Source organism: Odocoileus virginianus, chromosome 16, assembly GCF_023699985.2.
Source record: "Odocoileus virginianus isolate 20LAN1187 ecotype Illinois chromosome 16, Ovbor_1.2, whole genome shotgun sequence".
Classification (NCBI taxonomy): domain Eukaryota; kingdom Metazoa; phylum Chordata; class Mammalia; order Artiodactyla; family Cervidae; genus Odocoileus; species Odocoileus virginianus.
In genome coordinates, this window is record NC_069689.1 from 9,997,953 (window position 1) to 10,015,758 (window position 17,806).

General features: G+C 49.2%; 1 protein-coding gene, 1 long non-coding RNA gene and 1 pseudogene across 2 annotated transcripts in view; 2 read left to right on the plus strand and 1 right to left on the minus strand.

Annotated features, from left to right (window-relative positions):
• DYNC1H1 (dynein cytoplasmic 1 heavy chain 1) overlaps positions 1–2,725 on the minus strand; it is a 62,005-nt gene extending 59,280 nt beyond the window's left edge. Inside the window, exon 1 of the mRNA XM_020913529.2 lies at positions 2,301–2,725. Within this exon, the coding sequence (XP_020769188.2) occupies positions 2,301–2,553 (253 nt within the window). The 5' untranslated portion in view covers positions 2,554–2,725. The remainder of the gene's footprint in view (positions 1–2,300) is intronic.
• Positions 2,726–9,150: 6,425 nt separating this feature from the next.
• On the plus strand, positions 9,151–9,795 carry LOC110150535 (actin-related protein 2/3 complex subunit 3 pseudogene; annotated as a pseudogene).
• Positions 9,796–12,987: 3,192 nt separating this feature from the next.
• Positions 12,988–17,584, plus strand: LOC110150536 (uncharacterized). The gene is made up of 4 exons (XR_011491737.1): positions 12,988–13,114; positions 13,347–13,386; positions 16,571–16,678; positions 16,910–17,584. It is a non-coding gene; the product is annotated as an uncharacterized lncRNA (long non-coding RNA).
• Positions 17,585–17,806: the final 222 nt, after the last annotated feature.

Genomic DNA, 17,806 nt, shown 5'->3' on the forward strand with positions numbered 1-17,806 from the left:
CCAGCGCAGCCAGGATGCTAATTAGACTTACGGGACCACACAAGTTTTCCTCAGATTTCTATAAGTGAAAAATAAGTTACAGACCAATTGAATTACTAGAGATACGTATGGGACTTTTATAAATACATGAATGAGGTAGGATTTCAATTTTAGACAGTCTCATCCTGAGTCAATGTTCAAAAGTGCAAGTCACTATGGAGCCGAGATTTGGATGCCTGGACCCTGAAAGCAGAAAATGGACCATCAGGAAAACAGAGGCGGTTTGTACCAGAAAGCATGCAACAGAAACAGGGTTACCCCCCAATCATCTGAGCAAAGTTCGATCCTAGGATGTTGAGTCAAGCGAACCACTAAAGAGAACCCTAGAAGCAAAGAACAAAACTTACAGTTTATTGTCCGTAAAAAGAAAGTGAGACCTAACGTAGAAATCACTGATTTCAAAACACACACAGTGCAATGAAAATATGATCAAGAATTAGCCAAGGTCAAGCCACTCAAAATACAGTAACAACGCAGATTAAAATGTATTTTAAATAAAACAATGTATGTTCACTGAAAAACCACCACAGACACCAAAAGGCTGACTGTGGTCATATCTAGGTCGAAGGATTCCAGGTGATTTTAATTATCTGTTTACTTTAATTTTCTATTGCGACCATATACTTCAAAAGAAAAAAAAAAAAGGAAATGAGTTCAAACAAAGTTTTTCAAACACTGGTGGTTTCCAAGTGGGAAGACAATCCCAAACATAAAAGAAAACCCTAAACAATATTAATATTCATATAACATAAAATATGCCTGGATGGTTTACTAGCTTTTAACATTCTCTGTGGATCTAAGAAAAATTCTCCTTCCCCCTCGCAGACCCTCCTGCAGAGACCAATGCTACAATGAAGCATCTACTGAGTAAGAAAAGTCTTTGAAAGAAACAAATTATCTGAAACAAATGTAAGTCTGGGGGGAGGGGGCAGGGAACAGGACCACGAAGCAGACAGCACAGTTTTTTGAGATTACAAGAAGCTTACCCCCCAACACTTCCAGACAGTGCCCCATCCTCGGTCCTAAGCTAGAATTTACCTGGTCCTCATCCTCTTGGTTCCTGGATGCACCCGGCCACACCCATACTGAACTGTCAAGACACGCGGGCCACTGGCTACAAATGGTGTCAAAGCATCCAGGGGAAATCCTCGTCGAAGGCTAGCTCCCCTCTCAAGAGGAGTCCAGCCCTGCTTTAGGGAGGTCACTACTGGAGGAGACCGCTGGAGTATGCAAACCTTTGGCCCCCTCCCTCCACTGGGTGCCTAACCTGTTTCTGTATACCTGCTGCCAAAGCAAGCACGGTCACGGTGCCTAACCCGAATCCCTCTGCTTTGAAGATGGTAAAACGTGCCCAACATCCATAAGATGTTAGGAGGAAAACCCGAAGGAACTTTCTGACCAACCCAATAGATTCAAAGACCGCTGGGTCATCGTTAGGATCATCTTAAAAGAAAGCGAAGTCGCGAAGTCGTATCCGACTCTTTGTGACCCTATGGGCTGTAACCTGTCAGATTCCCCTGTCCATGGGTCTTCCCAGGCAAGAATACTGGAATGGGTTGCCATTCCCTTCTCCAGGGGATCGTCCCTACCCAGGGATTGAACCCGGGTCTCCCGCATTGCGGGCAGACGCTCTACCGTCTGAGCCACCAGGGAGCATTCCACAAATACAAGGTACGTCTGAATGAAAACAGGCAGACTGGAAACTGAGATGCTGGGTCCAGTCTCGGGAGGATTAGCTGGTGTGACCTTGGACCAGTCGTTTCAGCTGGGCCTCAAGTTTTCTCGCGTATGAAGCGGGGGAGGGGGTGATACACCCCGCCTCGGCAGGGGACAGCGTGAGGTCCAAAAGGCCGAGCTGCGTGCGCAGTCCAACCCAGCACAGGGGAAGCCCCGCGGGGCAGAGCTGCCGTGGTCCCTGCCCTGGCCTCGGTACGGGGCGGGAGGTGGGCCGCCGGCCCCTCCCCGTACATCCGGGCGACCGAAGCGGCCACAATCCAGGCCGTCCGTCCGGGATCCCTCCCGAGGCCGGCGCGGCCTGGACACAAACCGAAACCGAAGAGCTCATGTGACAGCGGAGGCCGGGATGCAGCCTCCGCCCGCGCTCAGCCCGGGAGACGCCGGTCTCCACCCAACTCGGCCATCTTGAGAGGCCGAGCAGACAAAGCGAGCCCATTGTCCCCGCGGGTCTCCGTCCCCGGGGGGGCGCAGCCGGCGGCTGCGGGTTTGGCGGGGCGCCCCCTCCGCAGCCCCGGGCCCCGCACCTTTGAGCGTGGAGCGCTCCACCAGGACCGTGTGCACCTGCGGGTCCGAGAGGAACTTGCGCATCTGCTCCAGGGCGCTCTTCTCCTCCAGCGCCGCCTCGAGCGCGGCCGGGGCCTCGCCGCCGTCCTCCAGCAGCAGCGGCACCAGCTTGCGCAGGTGCTTCTGCAGCACCGACACGTCGGCCACGTTCTGCACCGCCGACACCTCCAGGCCGGCCGAGCCGTCCTCGCCGCCGCCCCCGGACTCCGACATGGCGCCGCGCTCGGGACCCGCGCGCAGCGCTGAGGAGGCGGCCGTGACTCGGCGAGAGAGCGAGCGAGCGAGCCGGCGCGCGAGAGAAACGGGCGACGCGGGCCGATCGTCCGCTACCCGCGGCCGACTGAGGGAGAGCGGGAGCCGGCTCCGCCCTAAAGGCCGCCGCCCGCCGTCCACGCCCCGCCCGCCGCGGCCACGCCTCGCGCACCGTTACGTCAGGTCGTCGCGCGCCCTCCCGGCGCGGCCACTGGCGCCTCTCGCGGCGCCTACGTCATGACGTCGCTCATGCGCGCAGGCGGCCCCGGCGGCCCCCACGCGACGCCTTCTGGGACTCGTAGTTCCAGCGCTGGGCGGAGCCCCCGCCATCCCGTCACCTCGACCCGTGAAGGTGGGAACTTGGCTGGGGGCGGGGCGGGGTGGTCAGGGACTCCGTTCTGTCCTGTTCACTGCTGCGGCCTCAGGGAGCAGCACAGAGCCTAAGACACTACAACAATGTTGAATGGATGAATGAATGAGTACATAAATGAATGGTGTTAACCAGTTAACGCGTTTAGAACACTTATCTCTTGCTTGATGTTGTTCTAAGCCTTTAACCTGTGCTCTTCCTTTGAATGAATGAATGACTACGCTGTGTCGAGCTAAAACATAGCTCTCTGTGTTTTAGAACACAGATAGGGAGAGTGGGGATCTTTTTCAGAGGGGGAGGAGAAGAGGGGAGTGTCACATTGCTAGCCCGGAAGGAGGGAGATTGGGAGGGGACATTCCCGGCGCAGGAACCAGCTTCTGCAAAGACAGAGGCCTGACTGCAGGAGAGATCTATGGGAAAGCCACAGGAGGTGACACTTGAACCGTGGGGTGAAGCCAAGCTGTTGTGGGTCCCGGTTGCTAATGGCAAAATGATTACCCCCAGGAGGCCCCGAGGACCAAGAGAGAGGCCTACATGAGAGCATCCGCATAGAACGGTGATGCTCCCCTAGCATCCTGAGCTGGCACTGTTTCCGAGGGTCTCAGCCTCGGGGGCCACAGAAGGTCGGGGCTGCAGTGCCTGCTCAGTACGTCTGCCCCCGGCTCCCATCTACCTGGACCTCCTCTGGTACACCGAGATGACTTAAGGGCCAGAATCCATGCTGCTCAGTTTTTGGTTTAGAAGTGACAGTTATTATAAAGAGTGTTAATTGGCTTTTGAAAGTTCAAACTCATAACTCTACTTTTTAAGTTGGGTGGAGGAAGGGAAGTTAAAGGCCCTATTTTTGTATCAAAATGCACAGTCAGAGAGCTAAGTCCTGATTGGTGGAATGACGATGGGCTGATTCAATTTCCCCAAATCATCTTTGGAAAACTGCAAAACATACAGTATGCCTATTCTTGCTCAATTACCGGGTGCCAAGTCCCAGGAGCTGCTGGAACATGAAGACTAATCAGATGAGTCTTTGAGAAGCTCATGGAAGAGGGGACAGGTTAATAGCCCATCCTTTTCCTGACCTCCAACAGTCCATTCTTTTTTGTGTGTGGAATTTTTTTAATTGAAGTATAGTTGATTTACAATGTTGGGTTATTAATAGCTTCATGTGTATAGCAAAGTATATATACACACATAGGTATGTGTGTGTGTATATATATGTATACGTATATATTTTTTGTTTCCGATTCTTTTCCATTGTAGGTTATTACAAGATATTGAGTGTAGTTCCTTGTGCTATACAATAGGTCCTTGTTGTTTGCCTGATTTATATATGGTAATGTGTATATGTCAGTTCCAAACTCCTAATTTGTCTCCCCTAGCCCACCCCACTAGGGCTTCCCTGGTGGCTCAGATGGTAAAGGTAGGAGACCCGGGTTCAATCCCTGGATTGGAAGATGCCCTGGAGAAGGGGATAGCTACCCACTCCAGTATTCTTGCCTGGAAAATTCCATGGACTGAGGAGCCTGGTGGGCTACAGTCCATGGGGTCACAAAAACTCAGACATAACTGAACAATTAACATTTTCACCCCACCCTGCTATTCCCTTTTGTAAGCGTAAGTTTGTTTTCTATGTCTGTGAGTCTATTTACGCTTTGTAAATAAGTTCATTTGTATAATTTGTCTTAGATTCCACAGAAGTACTATCATATGATATTGGTCTTCTGTCTGTCTTATTTCACATCAGTCCACTCTTGTATCATATGCCTGAACAGACCTCACTAATGTTCCTGGGAAAAGATAAAGCACCTTTAGTGAGTTTGTGCTGTGATCATAAAGGTAACGAAAAACAGTAATGCCACCAACCAACACTGACAGTGCGTCATTACTAGGCACTCTGCCGAGGGTTGCTCCCTGCCTCATGTCCTTTGGGGTAGGGCTGGGATGGAAAAAGATCTATTAGGTGCAGGTTAGTGAACCCTGAACTGACTACACACCGTCTGAGCCCCAGAAACCCAGCAGTGACCTGGCAGATGGAGAGAGGCTGCCTGCAGCCTGCACGGTGACTCAGCACGACCCAGGAGACGCACTTGGGCCTCCACTGGACTCAAATGTCTGCAGCCTGGCTCCAAGTCAGGGCAACAGAGTATCAGACTCCAGAGGTGCAGCCCTATATGTCTGATGGCTTCAAAATTAAGTGTTATTTCTAAAAGGATGGAAATCAGAGGAACCTGAGTAATCAGGATCGGTACATTGGTCAAATGTGCTTGCATTTCTGTTTTCCAAAGATGTTTTCCTGATAGCTCAGTTGGTAAAGAATCCGCCTGCAATGCGGGAGACCTGGGTTCGATCTGGTTTGGGAAGATCCCCTGGAGAAGGGGAAGGCTACTCACTCCAGTATTCTGGCCTGGAGAAGTCCATGGACTGACTGTATAGTCCATGGGGTCGCAAAGAGTCAGACGCGACTTCCACTTTTTTTGCTGTTTAGTAAATACATAGTAAGAATTGTCAGCGTTGATTGAGTGCCAGGCACTGTAAATTCCTTGTTCTGAGGGCTAGCTAGACTGCCCCAGGCTGACAGGGGAGGGGGTATTTTTGTGAGATGCCGCCTTGGCCTCCTGGGGCAGGGCTTCCCGGGAAGCTGACTCTTCGTGGAGGTGCAGGCCGTCCATCCAGAAGTGGCCTCTCCCCTTCTCCCCTGCATACTTGTATTGTCATCTCCGCTTTCTCTTGTCCACAGTAGAATCTGCTTTCTGTTGGCAGTGGGCAGTGCGTGCTGGCGAGAGAATCCTTTCTAAGGTGATGGGGGATGGGAGTGGCTGCTGGACCACTTGTATTTTATCTGAAATTGGTGATGAACTGTACTGCACCGGATGGCTCTTCAGATCTAAGTTGGGGACTCGCTCTCAGCCCCACCCTCCTTTCCCCTCCTTCTCCTGACCCTGGACCACACTGAGCTCTCAGCCCAAGCCCTGCTGGCCCAGCACTTTAAGGTTCTGCGCCTGGGGTCCCTCTCTCCCCCGGGGAAATTCCACACTGGGCTCGCCCATTCATTCGTTCATTCTTTTCATGGGCCTGTTCCCAGCACCAGCAGGGCCTGGACGCACATGGGCGGGTGGTTGGTTGATGGCTGTGAAACGAAGGCCTCACGCCCGGGGAACGGGGCCGGGTGGCAGCGGCGGCTGGTCCACAGGGCGCACGTTAGGTGTGGAACCTCCCCAGCTGCTTGAGACCGGGCGGCGGCATCCCGGCGCCGGCGCGGGACTCCACCCACCGATCGCTCCCTCGGGCTGCAGGACACTCTGAAGACGCTCGTCCCAGCCTCCACCCTCTTTCCTGTCTCGGTGCCTTGTCTATCTAGCGAGCCTCGGGGCGAGGCTGGAAGCGCCCCGGGCTCCTGGCGAGATTGGGGAGCCGAGGGGGAGTGCCCCAAAGGAGCAGGGCGGTGTCGTGGCGCCCTTTAGTGGTGCCGCGGAGGACCCGCACTCCGGAGCAATCTCCCGCCCGAGACCTCCTCCCAGCCTGCTGGCCGGGTCCATCCCAGGGATGGATGCCTCCAGGCTCACCTTCCCAAGGTCACCCGGGTGACCGATCCAGAGGCGCTAAGCGAGCAAGGGCACTGACCAGGGGGGGAATGCCCGCCCGTGGTCCCGCCTGCATCCCGCCACCCATTGGTAAAGTTGGGGAAATTTGCCTCTAAAGCAGGCACTTCAGTCTCTCTCCTGAGCCCCAGGCCCTTTGAGACACCTCCCGCTACCCTGACCACTCCTCTCTGGAGGGACCCAGCCCCTTCTCTTACCTGAGAACGGTCCGTGTTCCCAGCCGAGGCCACTGCTCCCTGGGGGCGCTGGAGCCCACCCCCTCTCAGGGACATCGCCTCTGAAATTCTCCCCGCCCTCTCAACATTCCCTCTCTCCCTCCCGGACTCTCATCAGCCGCGTCCAGCCTTCCCCAATGCACCCTTTCTTTGAAAAGAATGGAGAGAAACCCCTGCCACACCTCCTGCCAGCACGGCTTATGCTTTTCAGCAAAACTCCTTGAAAATGAGTGTAGCTGGGGGCTGCCTCTCAGCCAACCCCCGCCCCTACCTGCAAGTACTGTGGTGAAGGTCACCAGATGGCCTCCACGTGGGCAAATCCACTGACCCCTTCTGGGTCCTCCTCTTTCTTGATCCTTGGGTGCTGTGGACACAGCGGGTCTTGTGTGTCCTGCCAACACCCTTGAGCCCTGTGACACTTGGTACATCTGTACACGGTGACTCCCCACACCTTAGGAGTCACACCCGCTGTCATCACATGGAGTGTTCCAGAAAATGCCTATCCAACCAGTTTGGCTGAAGTGTTAAGACTTTATAGCTCTGCTGCTCGTTCTATTGAGAGATACATTGAACTTTCAGCGTATAACTGTGCAATTGTGTCTTTCCACACAGCTCAATCTGTTTCTGATTCCTGTATGTTGCAGCTCTGTTATTAGATACATAAACATTTCACATGGTTGTGACCTTTTCATGAATTGATTCCTTGAACATTATGAAATGCCTCTCCTAGTCCTAGTGGAATTATTTGCTCTGAAATGTACTTTGTCTGATGTCAGCACATTCTCTCGTCTTTCTCTGGATCAGTGTTAGTGTGATGTCCTTTCCATCCTTTCAGTTTGGTTCAGTTCAGTCGCTCAGTCATGTCAGACTCTTTGCGACCCCATGAACCGCAGCACGCCAGGCCTCCCTGTCCATCACCAACTCCCAGAGTTCACCCAGATCCATGTCCATTGAGTCGGTGATGCCATCCAACCATCTCATCCTCTGTTGTCCCCTTCTCCTGACTTCAATCTTTCCCAGCATCAGAGTCTTTTCCAATGAGTGAGTTCTTCCCATCAGGTGGCCTTTTGGAGTTTTAGGTTCAGCATCAGTCCTTCCAGTGAATATTCAGGACTGATTTCCTTTATTTTTCCGTCCTTTACTTTTACCCTGTCTGCACCCTTACACACACGCACACACACACTCACTTAAAATATTTACCTGGGTGGGTCCGGTCGTAGTCATGGCCCATGGGATCTTCCATGTATCAGGTGGGATCTTGCTCACTCAGAAGTTGCAGCATATGGGCTTAGCTGTCCTGTGGCACTTGGGATCTTAGTTCCCCTACCAGGGACTGAGCCTGAGTGAGTGCCCTGCATTGCAAGGCAGGTTCTTAACCACTGGGCCATGGGGAAGCCCCTGCGCCTTTATATTTAAAGTGGGTTTCTTATTGGCAGCACCTAGTCGGCTCTTGCTTTTTAAAAATCTGACAATCTGTACCCTTTATTTGGAGGGGGGGCAGTTAGAGATATGAGGCTCCCAGGTGGTGCTTGTGGTAAAGAACCCGCTTACCAGTGCAGGAGATGTAAGAGATTCGGGTTCAATTCCTGGGTCGGGAAGATCCCCTGGAGGAGTGCATGGCACCGCAGTCCAGTATTCTTGCCTGGAGAATCCCATGGACAGAGGAGGCTGGTGGGTTACAGTCCATGGGGACACAAAAACTCAGACAACTGAAGTGACGAAGCATGAATGCGTGCGTGATTGGAGATGTGGCTGGGTGAAGTCACCATCTTGATATTTGTTTTGTGTTTGTCCCACCTGATCTTTGTCCTGATTCCCCTCAATACCCCCTCCCGGAACTCCCCATCTCAGTGAATACTGCCTCCCCACCCCACCCCCACCCATGCTGGGGGGGGGCCCTCGGTGCCTCTTAAACAGCAGGCCCCTCCCACCTCCATCTGGTCCAGTAGCAAATCCTACCCCCCTCCCCAGATGGCTCCCAAATCCAACCACTTTTCTCCAGCTCTGCTGCCCTGGTTCAAGCCCTCGGGCCCTCACCCAGGCGTCTCCAGGCACAAGGGAAAGCGTCTTTGTAAACCCAGACCAGAGCGCTCAGCTGTGGCTTGTCCGGTTAGGCCCTTGGCTCTGTGCCCACACTCACTTCCCATCTCGGCCGGCCTCAGCCCTGCTGAGCTCCTGTTGTCCTCAAGGCCAGCCCCAGCTTGAGTCTTTCCTCTTTCTAGAATGCTCATCCTAACAGAAAGACTCAGACACAGAAAGCAAACTTAAGGTGACCAAACGGGAGGGGTGGGTAAGGGGTTCACGGGGCTGGGATTAACAGACTCACACTACTATAAATGAAATAGATAACAGAGATTCTCTTCGTCGGGGTTGAGACCCGGGCGCCTCCAAGATGCCGGCTTTCCACTCCTCCCTCGTCACAGCAAACTCACTGGAAACATGGCACTGTTGCCCATCAGAGGCCGGTTCAAAGGACCTGCCCCTAGAGAGACAAAAGAGACAGGTATTGTGGATGAAGCTACCTATTACTTTAAGGCCAGTGTCTTCCTCAAAAACTATGAAATTAAGAATGAAGCCGATAGGACCTTGATATATATAACTCTACATTTCTGAGTGTCTAAAGAAACTCCAAAAGTGCAATTCTAAAAACCAAGGCGAGAAAGAAATGTATACACTGGGAATCACTAATTTTCCCATTCCTGGAGAGCCTGGTTTTCCACTTAATGCCATTTATGCCAAACCTGCAAAGAGGAAGATGAAGTGATGAGGGCCTACTTACAACAGTTGAGGCAAGAGACTGGACTGAGACTTTGTGAGAAAGTTTTTGACCCTCAAAATGATAAACCCAGCAAGTAGTGGGCTTGCTTTGTGAAGAAACAGTTCATGAACAAGAGTCTTTCAGGACCTGGGCGATAAAGCCAGCCTCGGGTGGACCCTGGCTCCACAGTTGTGGGCAGCATTCACAGCAAGATGTACACAGTTCTTTGCCTTTATTTCATAAAGTTTTATACAGAGGAGAGAAGAGCGTGTGTCTTTACTTGAAGAGCTCTTTATCAAGAATTTGGGGTGGGATGGGTGGGGAAGAATGAATTGTTGCCTGGTGATTTGAAATGTCTGCAGTATTAAGCTGGTGCTTAATAGATAATAATAAAGAACTTTCTAACATTAAAAATAAAGATAACCAACAAGGACCTCCTGTATAGCACAGGGAACTATATTTAATATCTTGTAATAATCTATAATGGAAGATAATCTGAAAAAGAATATACATATATATATATATATGGCGTTGCTGTTCAGTCGCAAGTCATGTCCCACTCTTTGCGACCCCATGGACTGCAGCACGCCAGGCTTCCCTGTCCATCACCATCTCCCGGAGTTTGCTCAAACTCATGTCCATTGAGTCGGTGGTGCTATCCAACCATCTCGTCCTCTGTCGTCCCCTTCTCCTCCTACCCTCAATCTTTCCCAGCATCAGTCTTTTCCAGTGAGTCAGTCCTTCACATCAGGTGGCCAAATTATTGGAGCTTCAGCTTCAGCATCAGCCCTTCCCATGGATATCCAGGATTGATTTCCTGTAGGGTTGACTGGTTTGATCCCCTTATAACTGAATCACTTTGCTGTATACCTGAAACTACAGCAGTGTAAATCAACTATATTTCAATTAAACTTTTTAAAAAAATAAAAATATATTCCTTCAGAATCCTAAAGGGTTCGCTCCTTCTCTTCACCAGACTTCCACTAAAGCAGGACCCTTTAGAGGAGCCTTCAAAATAACTGCTTGCCCCTGCTCCCCACTGCTCCCCACTGCTCACCCCTTTATTAATTGCTCCATTTTCCTTAGGAGCATGTTTCTCTGTATGAGATATACTTGAGATTCTTGTTCAGGGTTTGCGCCCCCAACTAGAATGTGATTCCATGCAGTGCAGGGCTTGCTCTGGTAAACGCTGAAACGCAGGGCAGGCCAGCGCCTGGAACTGCATTTTGCTCACCGTGAGTGAGGAAGGAGCCTCTGAGACCTGAGGAAATAGAGTGCTTATGTTCCTTCCTGGTGAATTACAAGGTGATTCTAAAAAAACAGAAGATTTTTAAAAGGTATGACTCAGCAACTGTTACTGAGAGCGTAACAGGCAGGAAGGCCAGGGATCTCCAAACAGAGGAAATAGGCTGCCAGTGTCTCTTAAATTCTGTGTGGCTGTGATGACACCTGGTTCCACCTGAACTTAACTTTTCTCAAACCTTAAGCTAAGAAAAACCAATGCGTTTTTCTTACGGAAATGTTTTTCTTAAGCTATGTTAATGAAACTATGTATTTGCTTTGGAATTTGCCTTTCTTCAAAACGCTTCCACCTAAGACTGACTATTTTTCTTTTCTCAAACGATGGGCTAATAATAGCTCCATAAACCAGTATTCACATCAATTGTTTTATGGCTGGGGGATGACACACCTCGTGCCATCCTATCTCAAAAATGCAGTTTTTGGAGAGGTGCCTGGTGAAACTCCTTCAGCCTTGAGGTGTCTCTCTTATCTGAGTAATAGCTTTCTAGCAGACATATAACAGCTAAAACTAGCAAGAGGGGGCACTCTCCATCCCCCTTCTGATGTCTGTGTCAGAAGCTTTCTCTGTCTCTTTTTCACTTTAATAAAACTCTGCTACACAAAAACTCTTGAGTGATCAAGCCTGGTCCCTGGTCCCAAAGCTAAATCTTCTTCTTCGGAGATCACAAATCCACACCGTTCACTGTCTATCATCACCTGCAGATACATCGAAGCCAACTTGTAAAGAAATGGTCATGACATTTCCACAATGCTATGCACTAAGCACCCCTCCTGTCACACACACACTGTGATCTTCACTTTATGTCATTCCAGGCCTTTGGAGCTTAGCTCCATCCATGGTTGAAATGGTACCCATGATGCCTTTCTTAAAAAAAAAATTTTTTTTTTAATGTATTTGGCTGTGCTGGGTCTTAGTTGCAGCATATGGGATCTAGTTCCCTGACCAAGGCTCAAACCTGGGCCCCCTGCATTGGAAGTGTGGAGTCTTAGCCACTGGACTGCCAGGGAAGTCCCCCACAACGCATTCCTTCATTTCCTCAAGACTTTGGGAAGGGGCAACACAAATACAAATTTCTAGATGTATCTTTATCAAAAGTCACTTGGTGGGCTGTCTGGGGATTTGAGAGGCCACTTGTTGTGGGCTGAACTATGTCCCCCTGAAAGATATGTTGACGTCCTGACCCCTGGAACCTCATGTGACCATATTTGGATATAGGGTCTTTGCAGATGTGATCAAGTTGAGATGAGGTCATTCTGGATTAGCGTGGGCCCTAAATCCAGTGCCTGGTGTCCTTATGAGAGGACCCAGACACACAGACACGGGATGAATGCCATGTGACCAAGGAGGCAGAGACTGGAACGATGTGTCCATAAGCCAAGGATTGCTGGCCACCACCAGGAGCCAGGAGGGGCCTGGAGCAGATGCTCCTGAGTCTCCAGAGGGAACCAACCTGCCCATATCTGGCTTCAGAACTGGGTAAGAGCACATTTCTCTTGTTGTAACCACCCAGTGTGTGGTGATTTGCTACAGCAGTCCTAGGGAAATGAGTGCACTGCTATTCCAGAGACAGCTTCTTCATCTGACCAGAACACTGAATCCTGCAGCGTGGAAGCTTCGAGACTGTGGGGTGGAAGGAAGCTAGGCATCCATCTGCAGAAAATAAAGCTGTCTGAGACCTCCTGTGGCAGTGGGATAGATCACCCCACTGCAAGTCTGTCACCATGTCCTCTGCAAAGTAGAATGAGCCAAAGACCTGTGTATCTGATGTGTCACCGGCCTGCCTGTCTGCCTGCTCAGTCGTGTCCGACTCTTTGCGACCCCGTGGACTGTAGCCCACCATGTTCCTCTGTCCATGGGGTTTTCCAGAATACTGGAGTGGGTAGCCATTTCCTTCTCCGGGGGATCTTCCTGACCCAGGGACTGAAGCCCTGTCTCCTGCATCGCAGGCGGATTCTTTACCGCGGAGTCACCTGGGAAGCCCAGTGTGGCACAAAGACGTGACCTTTTGGCAGCTCCCTTAGGAGCGCCATCGCGACACGCTGCTGTCAGCATCTCTGTGTTGAAGTAGGTGGTTCAGTTGGATCCTGACATGGATACAGTCTCGTCACTGTGGGAGGGACCTGCAGGGGGAGCCTCTGATGCCTGCAGCAGACACTGCAGCTGCAGGTGGTACGAGTCCGCGTTCCGACCCTCGTGGAGAGTTTCCTGGACAATGAGGCGAGGGATGCCCGGCACCAGGCTAGGCCTCTTGTCGGTTTCCTGGGATTTCCTTCCTGAAAGGTGATTCATGCTTCCTCAGACACAAGCTCCTGCTCCGTGCCCTCTTTCTGTTCTATCCGTTTGGGTCAGCCATAAATACTAGGACCAGGTAGCAATTTGGGGGGTTTGGGTTTTTTTTACTTTTTCATGTTATGTTGGAGTTTAGCTGATTTACAGTGTTGTGTTAGTTTCAGGTGTACGGCAAAAGGATTCAGTTATATCTATTCTTATTCAGATTTTTTTCCCCATGTAGGTCACTACAGAGGATTGAGTGGCGCTCCCTGTGCTAAACAGTAAGTTTCTTTTTAATTAGACTTTTTATTTTGTATTTGAGTATAGCCCATTAACGAGTAGATCCTTGTTGATTATTTTATATCTAGTACCGTGGTTGTGTTAATCCCCAATTCCTAATTTATCCCTCCCCACTCCTTTCCACTTTGGTAACCACCCTAAGTTTGTTTTCTATGCTTGTAAATCTGTGTCTATCTTGTAAATAAGTTCATTTGTACAAATGTTTAAAAATAGTTTTATTTATTTATTTTTGAATTTCCCTGCTGTGCACAGGCTTTCTCTAGCTGTGGCTGGGGGGGCTACTCTCCTGTTCCGGTGCCCAGGCTTCACATTGTGATGGCTCCTTTTTTTGCGGAGCACGGGCTCTAGGACGCTCTCGCTTCAGTAGGTGTGGTTCCTGGGCTCTAGGGCACAGACTCAGTAGTTATGGCACATGGGCTTAGTTGTTCCGAGGCATGTAGGATCTTCCAGGATCAGGGATCGAACCCATATCTCCTGCATTGACAGGCAGATTTTTTACCACTGAGCCACCAGGGGAGCTCCTACCAATTTTTAAATCCGCACATAAGTGATATCATTAGGTATTTGTCTTTCTCTGTCTGACTTACTTCACTTAGCATACTCATTTCTATGTCCACCCGTACTGCCAATGGCATTATTTCGTTTTTTGTTTATGCCCGAGTGCTATTCCATTGTATATGGTGCACATCCTCTCTATTTCTCTGCCATGGACATTTAGGTTGGTTCCATGTCTGGGCTGTTGTGAATAGTGCTGCAGTGAACACGGGCGTGTGTGTCTTTTTGAAGTATTGTCTTCTCCAGATACATGCCCAGGAGTGGGACTGCTGGGTCATTCAGTGGCTGTATTTTTAGTTTTTTATTGAACCCAGGGGGAGGCTTTTGAAACGATCTCCACACCATAGTCACAGAGCCCAGTGGAGCGGACTGCACCACCCAAGCCCGGGGAGAGGACGGGTCACCGTTCCAACCACAGCAGGCGGGGCTGTGCTGCAGCGGCAGATGACGCCCATCTCAGCGGCTCCAACAGCAGAGGCTCATTTCTTGCCCCAGATACGCGTCCACCGCGGGTTGGCTGTAACCTTGCCCCGTGTGATCTTCTGAGATCCAGGCTGATGGAACAGCGTCATCTGGAGCACTGTCTGTGGTGTGGCCAGTTCTGGCTGCTGTAACAGAATACATTGACTGGGGGCTTAACCAACAAATGTTTAGTTTTCACAGGTCTGGAGGCTGGGGGTCTGGGTTTGGGGGTGCAGCATGCTTGGGTTTTGGCAAGGGCTGTCTTCCTGGTTTACAGACGGCTGCCTTCTTGCTGGGTCCTTACATAGCAAAGAGAGAAATCATCTCTGTAGTGTTTCTTTCTTTTTTTTGGCCACATGGCTTGTGGGGTCTTAGTTCCCCAACCAGGGATGGAACCCAGGTCACAGCAGTGAAAGCACTGAGCCCTAACCACTAGACCACCAGGAAATTCACTCTAGTGTCTTTTCTTTTCTTTTTTTTTTTTGTGAAGTTCTTTTTATTTATTTTTTTTTCATTTATTTTTATTAGTTGGAGGCTAATTACTTTACATCATTACAGTAGTTTTTGTTATACATTGAAATGAATTAGCCATGGATTTACATGTATTCCCCATCCCAGTCCCCCCTCCCACCTCCCTCTCCACCCAGTCCCTCTGGGTCTTCCCAGTGCACCAGGCCCGAGCACTTGTCTCATGTACCCAACCTGGGCTGGTGATCTGTTTCACCCTAGATAATATACATGTTTCAATGCTGTTCTCTTGAAACATCCGACCCTCGCCTTCTCCCAGAGTCCACAAGTCTGTTCTATACATCTGAGTCTCTTTTTCTGTTTTGCATATAGGGTTATCATTACCATATTTCTAAAGTACATATATATGTGTTAGTATACTGTAATGGTCTTTATCTTTCTGGCTTACTTCGCTCTGTATAATGGGCTCCAGTTTCATCCATCTCATTAGAACTGATCTTTTTTTTTTTTAATAAGGACACTAATTTCATTCATGAGGAATTCACTCTCATGAACTAATTCCCTCCCAAAGGCCTCATCTCCAAATATCATCAACTTGGGGGCTGGGGCTTCAGCATGTCCCCTGGGGCAGGGGCACAAACAGTCAGACCAGAGCACCTGTTTCATGGCAGAAGGAATGAACTATGGAGAGAACCACATGCTGGCTCTTAGGTGTCTGCTCAAAAACGACACAGGTCACTTCCTCTCATATTTAATTGGTCGAAGCAAGTCACATGGCCAAATGTGAAGTCACCGGACAAGGATATGTAAACTCACAGAGAGGGGAAGTGAAATGCTGCGGTAAGCAGTGAGATGTGAAGGCAAAAGGAGTTCTGTTTCTAAGAAAATGAAGTTGAATTTTTTGGGAAGACCAGATAAAGGCAAGTCCCTAAAAATACTGTTGAATTACATTCAAGTCAGATAAGTGAAGACACTGGGGAAATCATAAACATCTAGGATTCTGTGTATCAGCTGCTAACACAGTGCCTTTCAGCTCTCACACTGAAGAAACCAAGAAATTATACACAGTCTATCACAGGTGTGGACTGTGCATGGAAGATGGGGAGGCATTTGAATGGGCATCTTCCCCGAACTAAAGGCTCCACAAACTTAAAAGCCATTGTGGACTCATTTAGTGTTCAGGCCAGGAAACAACCCACTCCAGGTATTTTAAGTAGAAAGGGATTTTGTAGAGGGAGTTGAGTGCTTACAAAAAGGCACAGACAACAGGGGCTGATCCAGACCTGTGCTTTATGGCCCTGCCATGACAGCTGTCACCCAGAAGTCAGAGCTTGTTCCTGTCTGATCACCCACACCATGAAGCAGGTGACCAGGCAGTGGGGCTTAGGTCCAGCTACTGCCAACGTACATGTCTGCCAGAGTCTGCTTGACCCCCATTGCCCTAATCTCCTTGGAAAGATTATACCCAAGGCTTGCATGGATATGTTCAATTGGTAAAACCTTATGTCCAACAGAATCCTAGCTGCAAGAGAGTCTGGGAAATGTAGGGTCTTTATTTTAGTGTTCCTACCTCGGCAAGTAGATAGTGAGTTAAATGAGGGTTGAAAGAAGCTATGTATCCAGTAAAATTGGCAAATACATGAATACACTTTTATATGTAAATGTATTTTTCTTTTATAGAGTTTAAAATAAGTTGTTTAAGGGTGCAGACACTCCAATGATAAAATGTTATGATTCCTGGCTTTCACCAGTTTCTTCTTCTTGAAGAACAAGACCCCAGTGCATCAGGTAATGAGGCATTAACATAATTCAAAATATACAAAAAGCTTGCTGGGTAATGGGGCGCCCTCAGGAGGAGTGCTGGGAGGGGAGAGCTGGCTGACTGCAGAGAGAGTGGATTTGACTCGGGGAACTATGGTGATAGTCAGAAACCTTGAACTACTACTTAATGATAAAGATAATCAAAGCAGGTAGCTATATATCTCTTCCTAATTGTAAAGGAGCTTTTTTTTTTTAAAGGGCAGATGCCAACAACTCTCTTCCAGAGGCAGTGCTGCCTCGTCAGTTTGGAGACACAAAGAAAGTGTCCCCGGGGCACACCTTGCTCAGAGTAGGTGCCCCACCACGTGCCCTGGAAGCCCAAGGTTTCGTATCTCCAGCTCCTGGAACAAAGTTCAGCACAGAGCTGGGACTCTCTGAATATTTACTGAGTGAACAAACGCGCGATTATCCCTAATTGATAGCTGAGGAAACCAAGTCTCAGAGAGATTGCATACCTCACTGAAAATGACAAGGCTGGATGGTCATGCAGGCAGGCTACAGGAATGACATACTGGGCTGATTTCTCTGTGACAGGGTAATATTTTGAAGTACAAGGAGCCTGATTTGCAAGGTAGCGTGGGACTCTAAAAATGACTGCCCCAAGTTGAAAACATGCAAAACCACCTTAGTCAGTGCATGGGGAGGTTTGCAGGATACCATTAATATACTAAAAGCCACTGAAGTGTACACTTTAAAAATGGTTAAGGTGGTGAATTGTATGTTATGTGAACTTTGTCCCAATAGAAATTGTTTAATGAACAAGTGATAGAAAAAAAAATCAGTGGGGAAAGTGTGATTGTTCTATGACCTTCAAAACATAGCAATTTTCTTCTTGGTTATAATTACATAGGGAAATAAAAAAATAGTACAACTGACATTTATCTAGTACATTCTAACTTAAAACACCAGAAGCATTGAGAATTAAAGTGCTCTGTTTCTTTGTATAAAGGTCACATAGATGCTAAAACTGGAAAGATCAGAGAAGATGAGCACAGTTTTGCCCAAGGGTGACACAAATTCATGAAGTGATCTGACTTTTTACAACAGTGTGAGTGGACTCAATGCCACGAACTGTATACTTGGAGGTGGATTTTA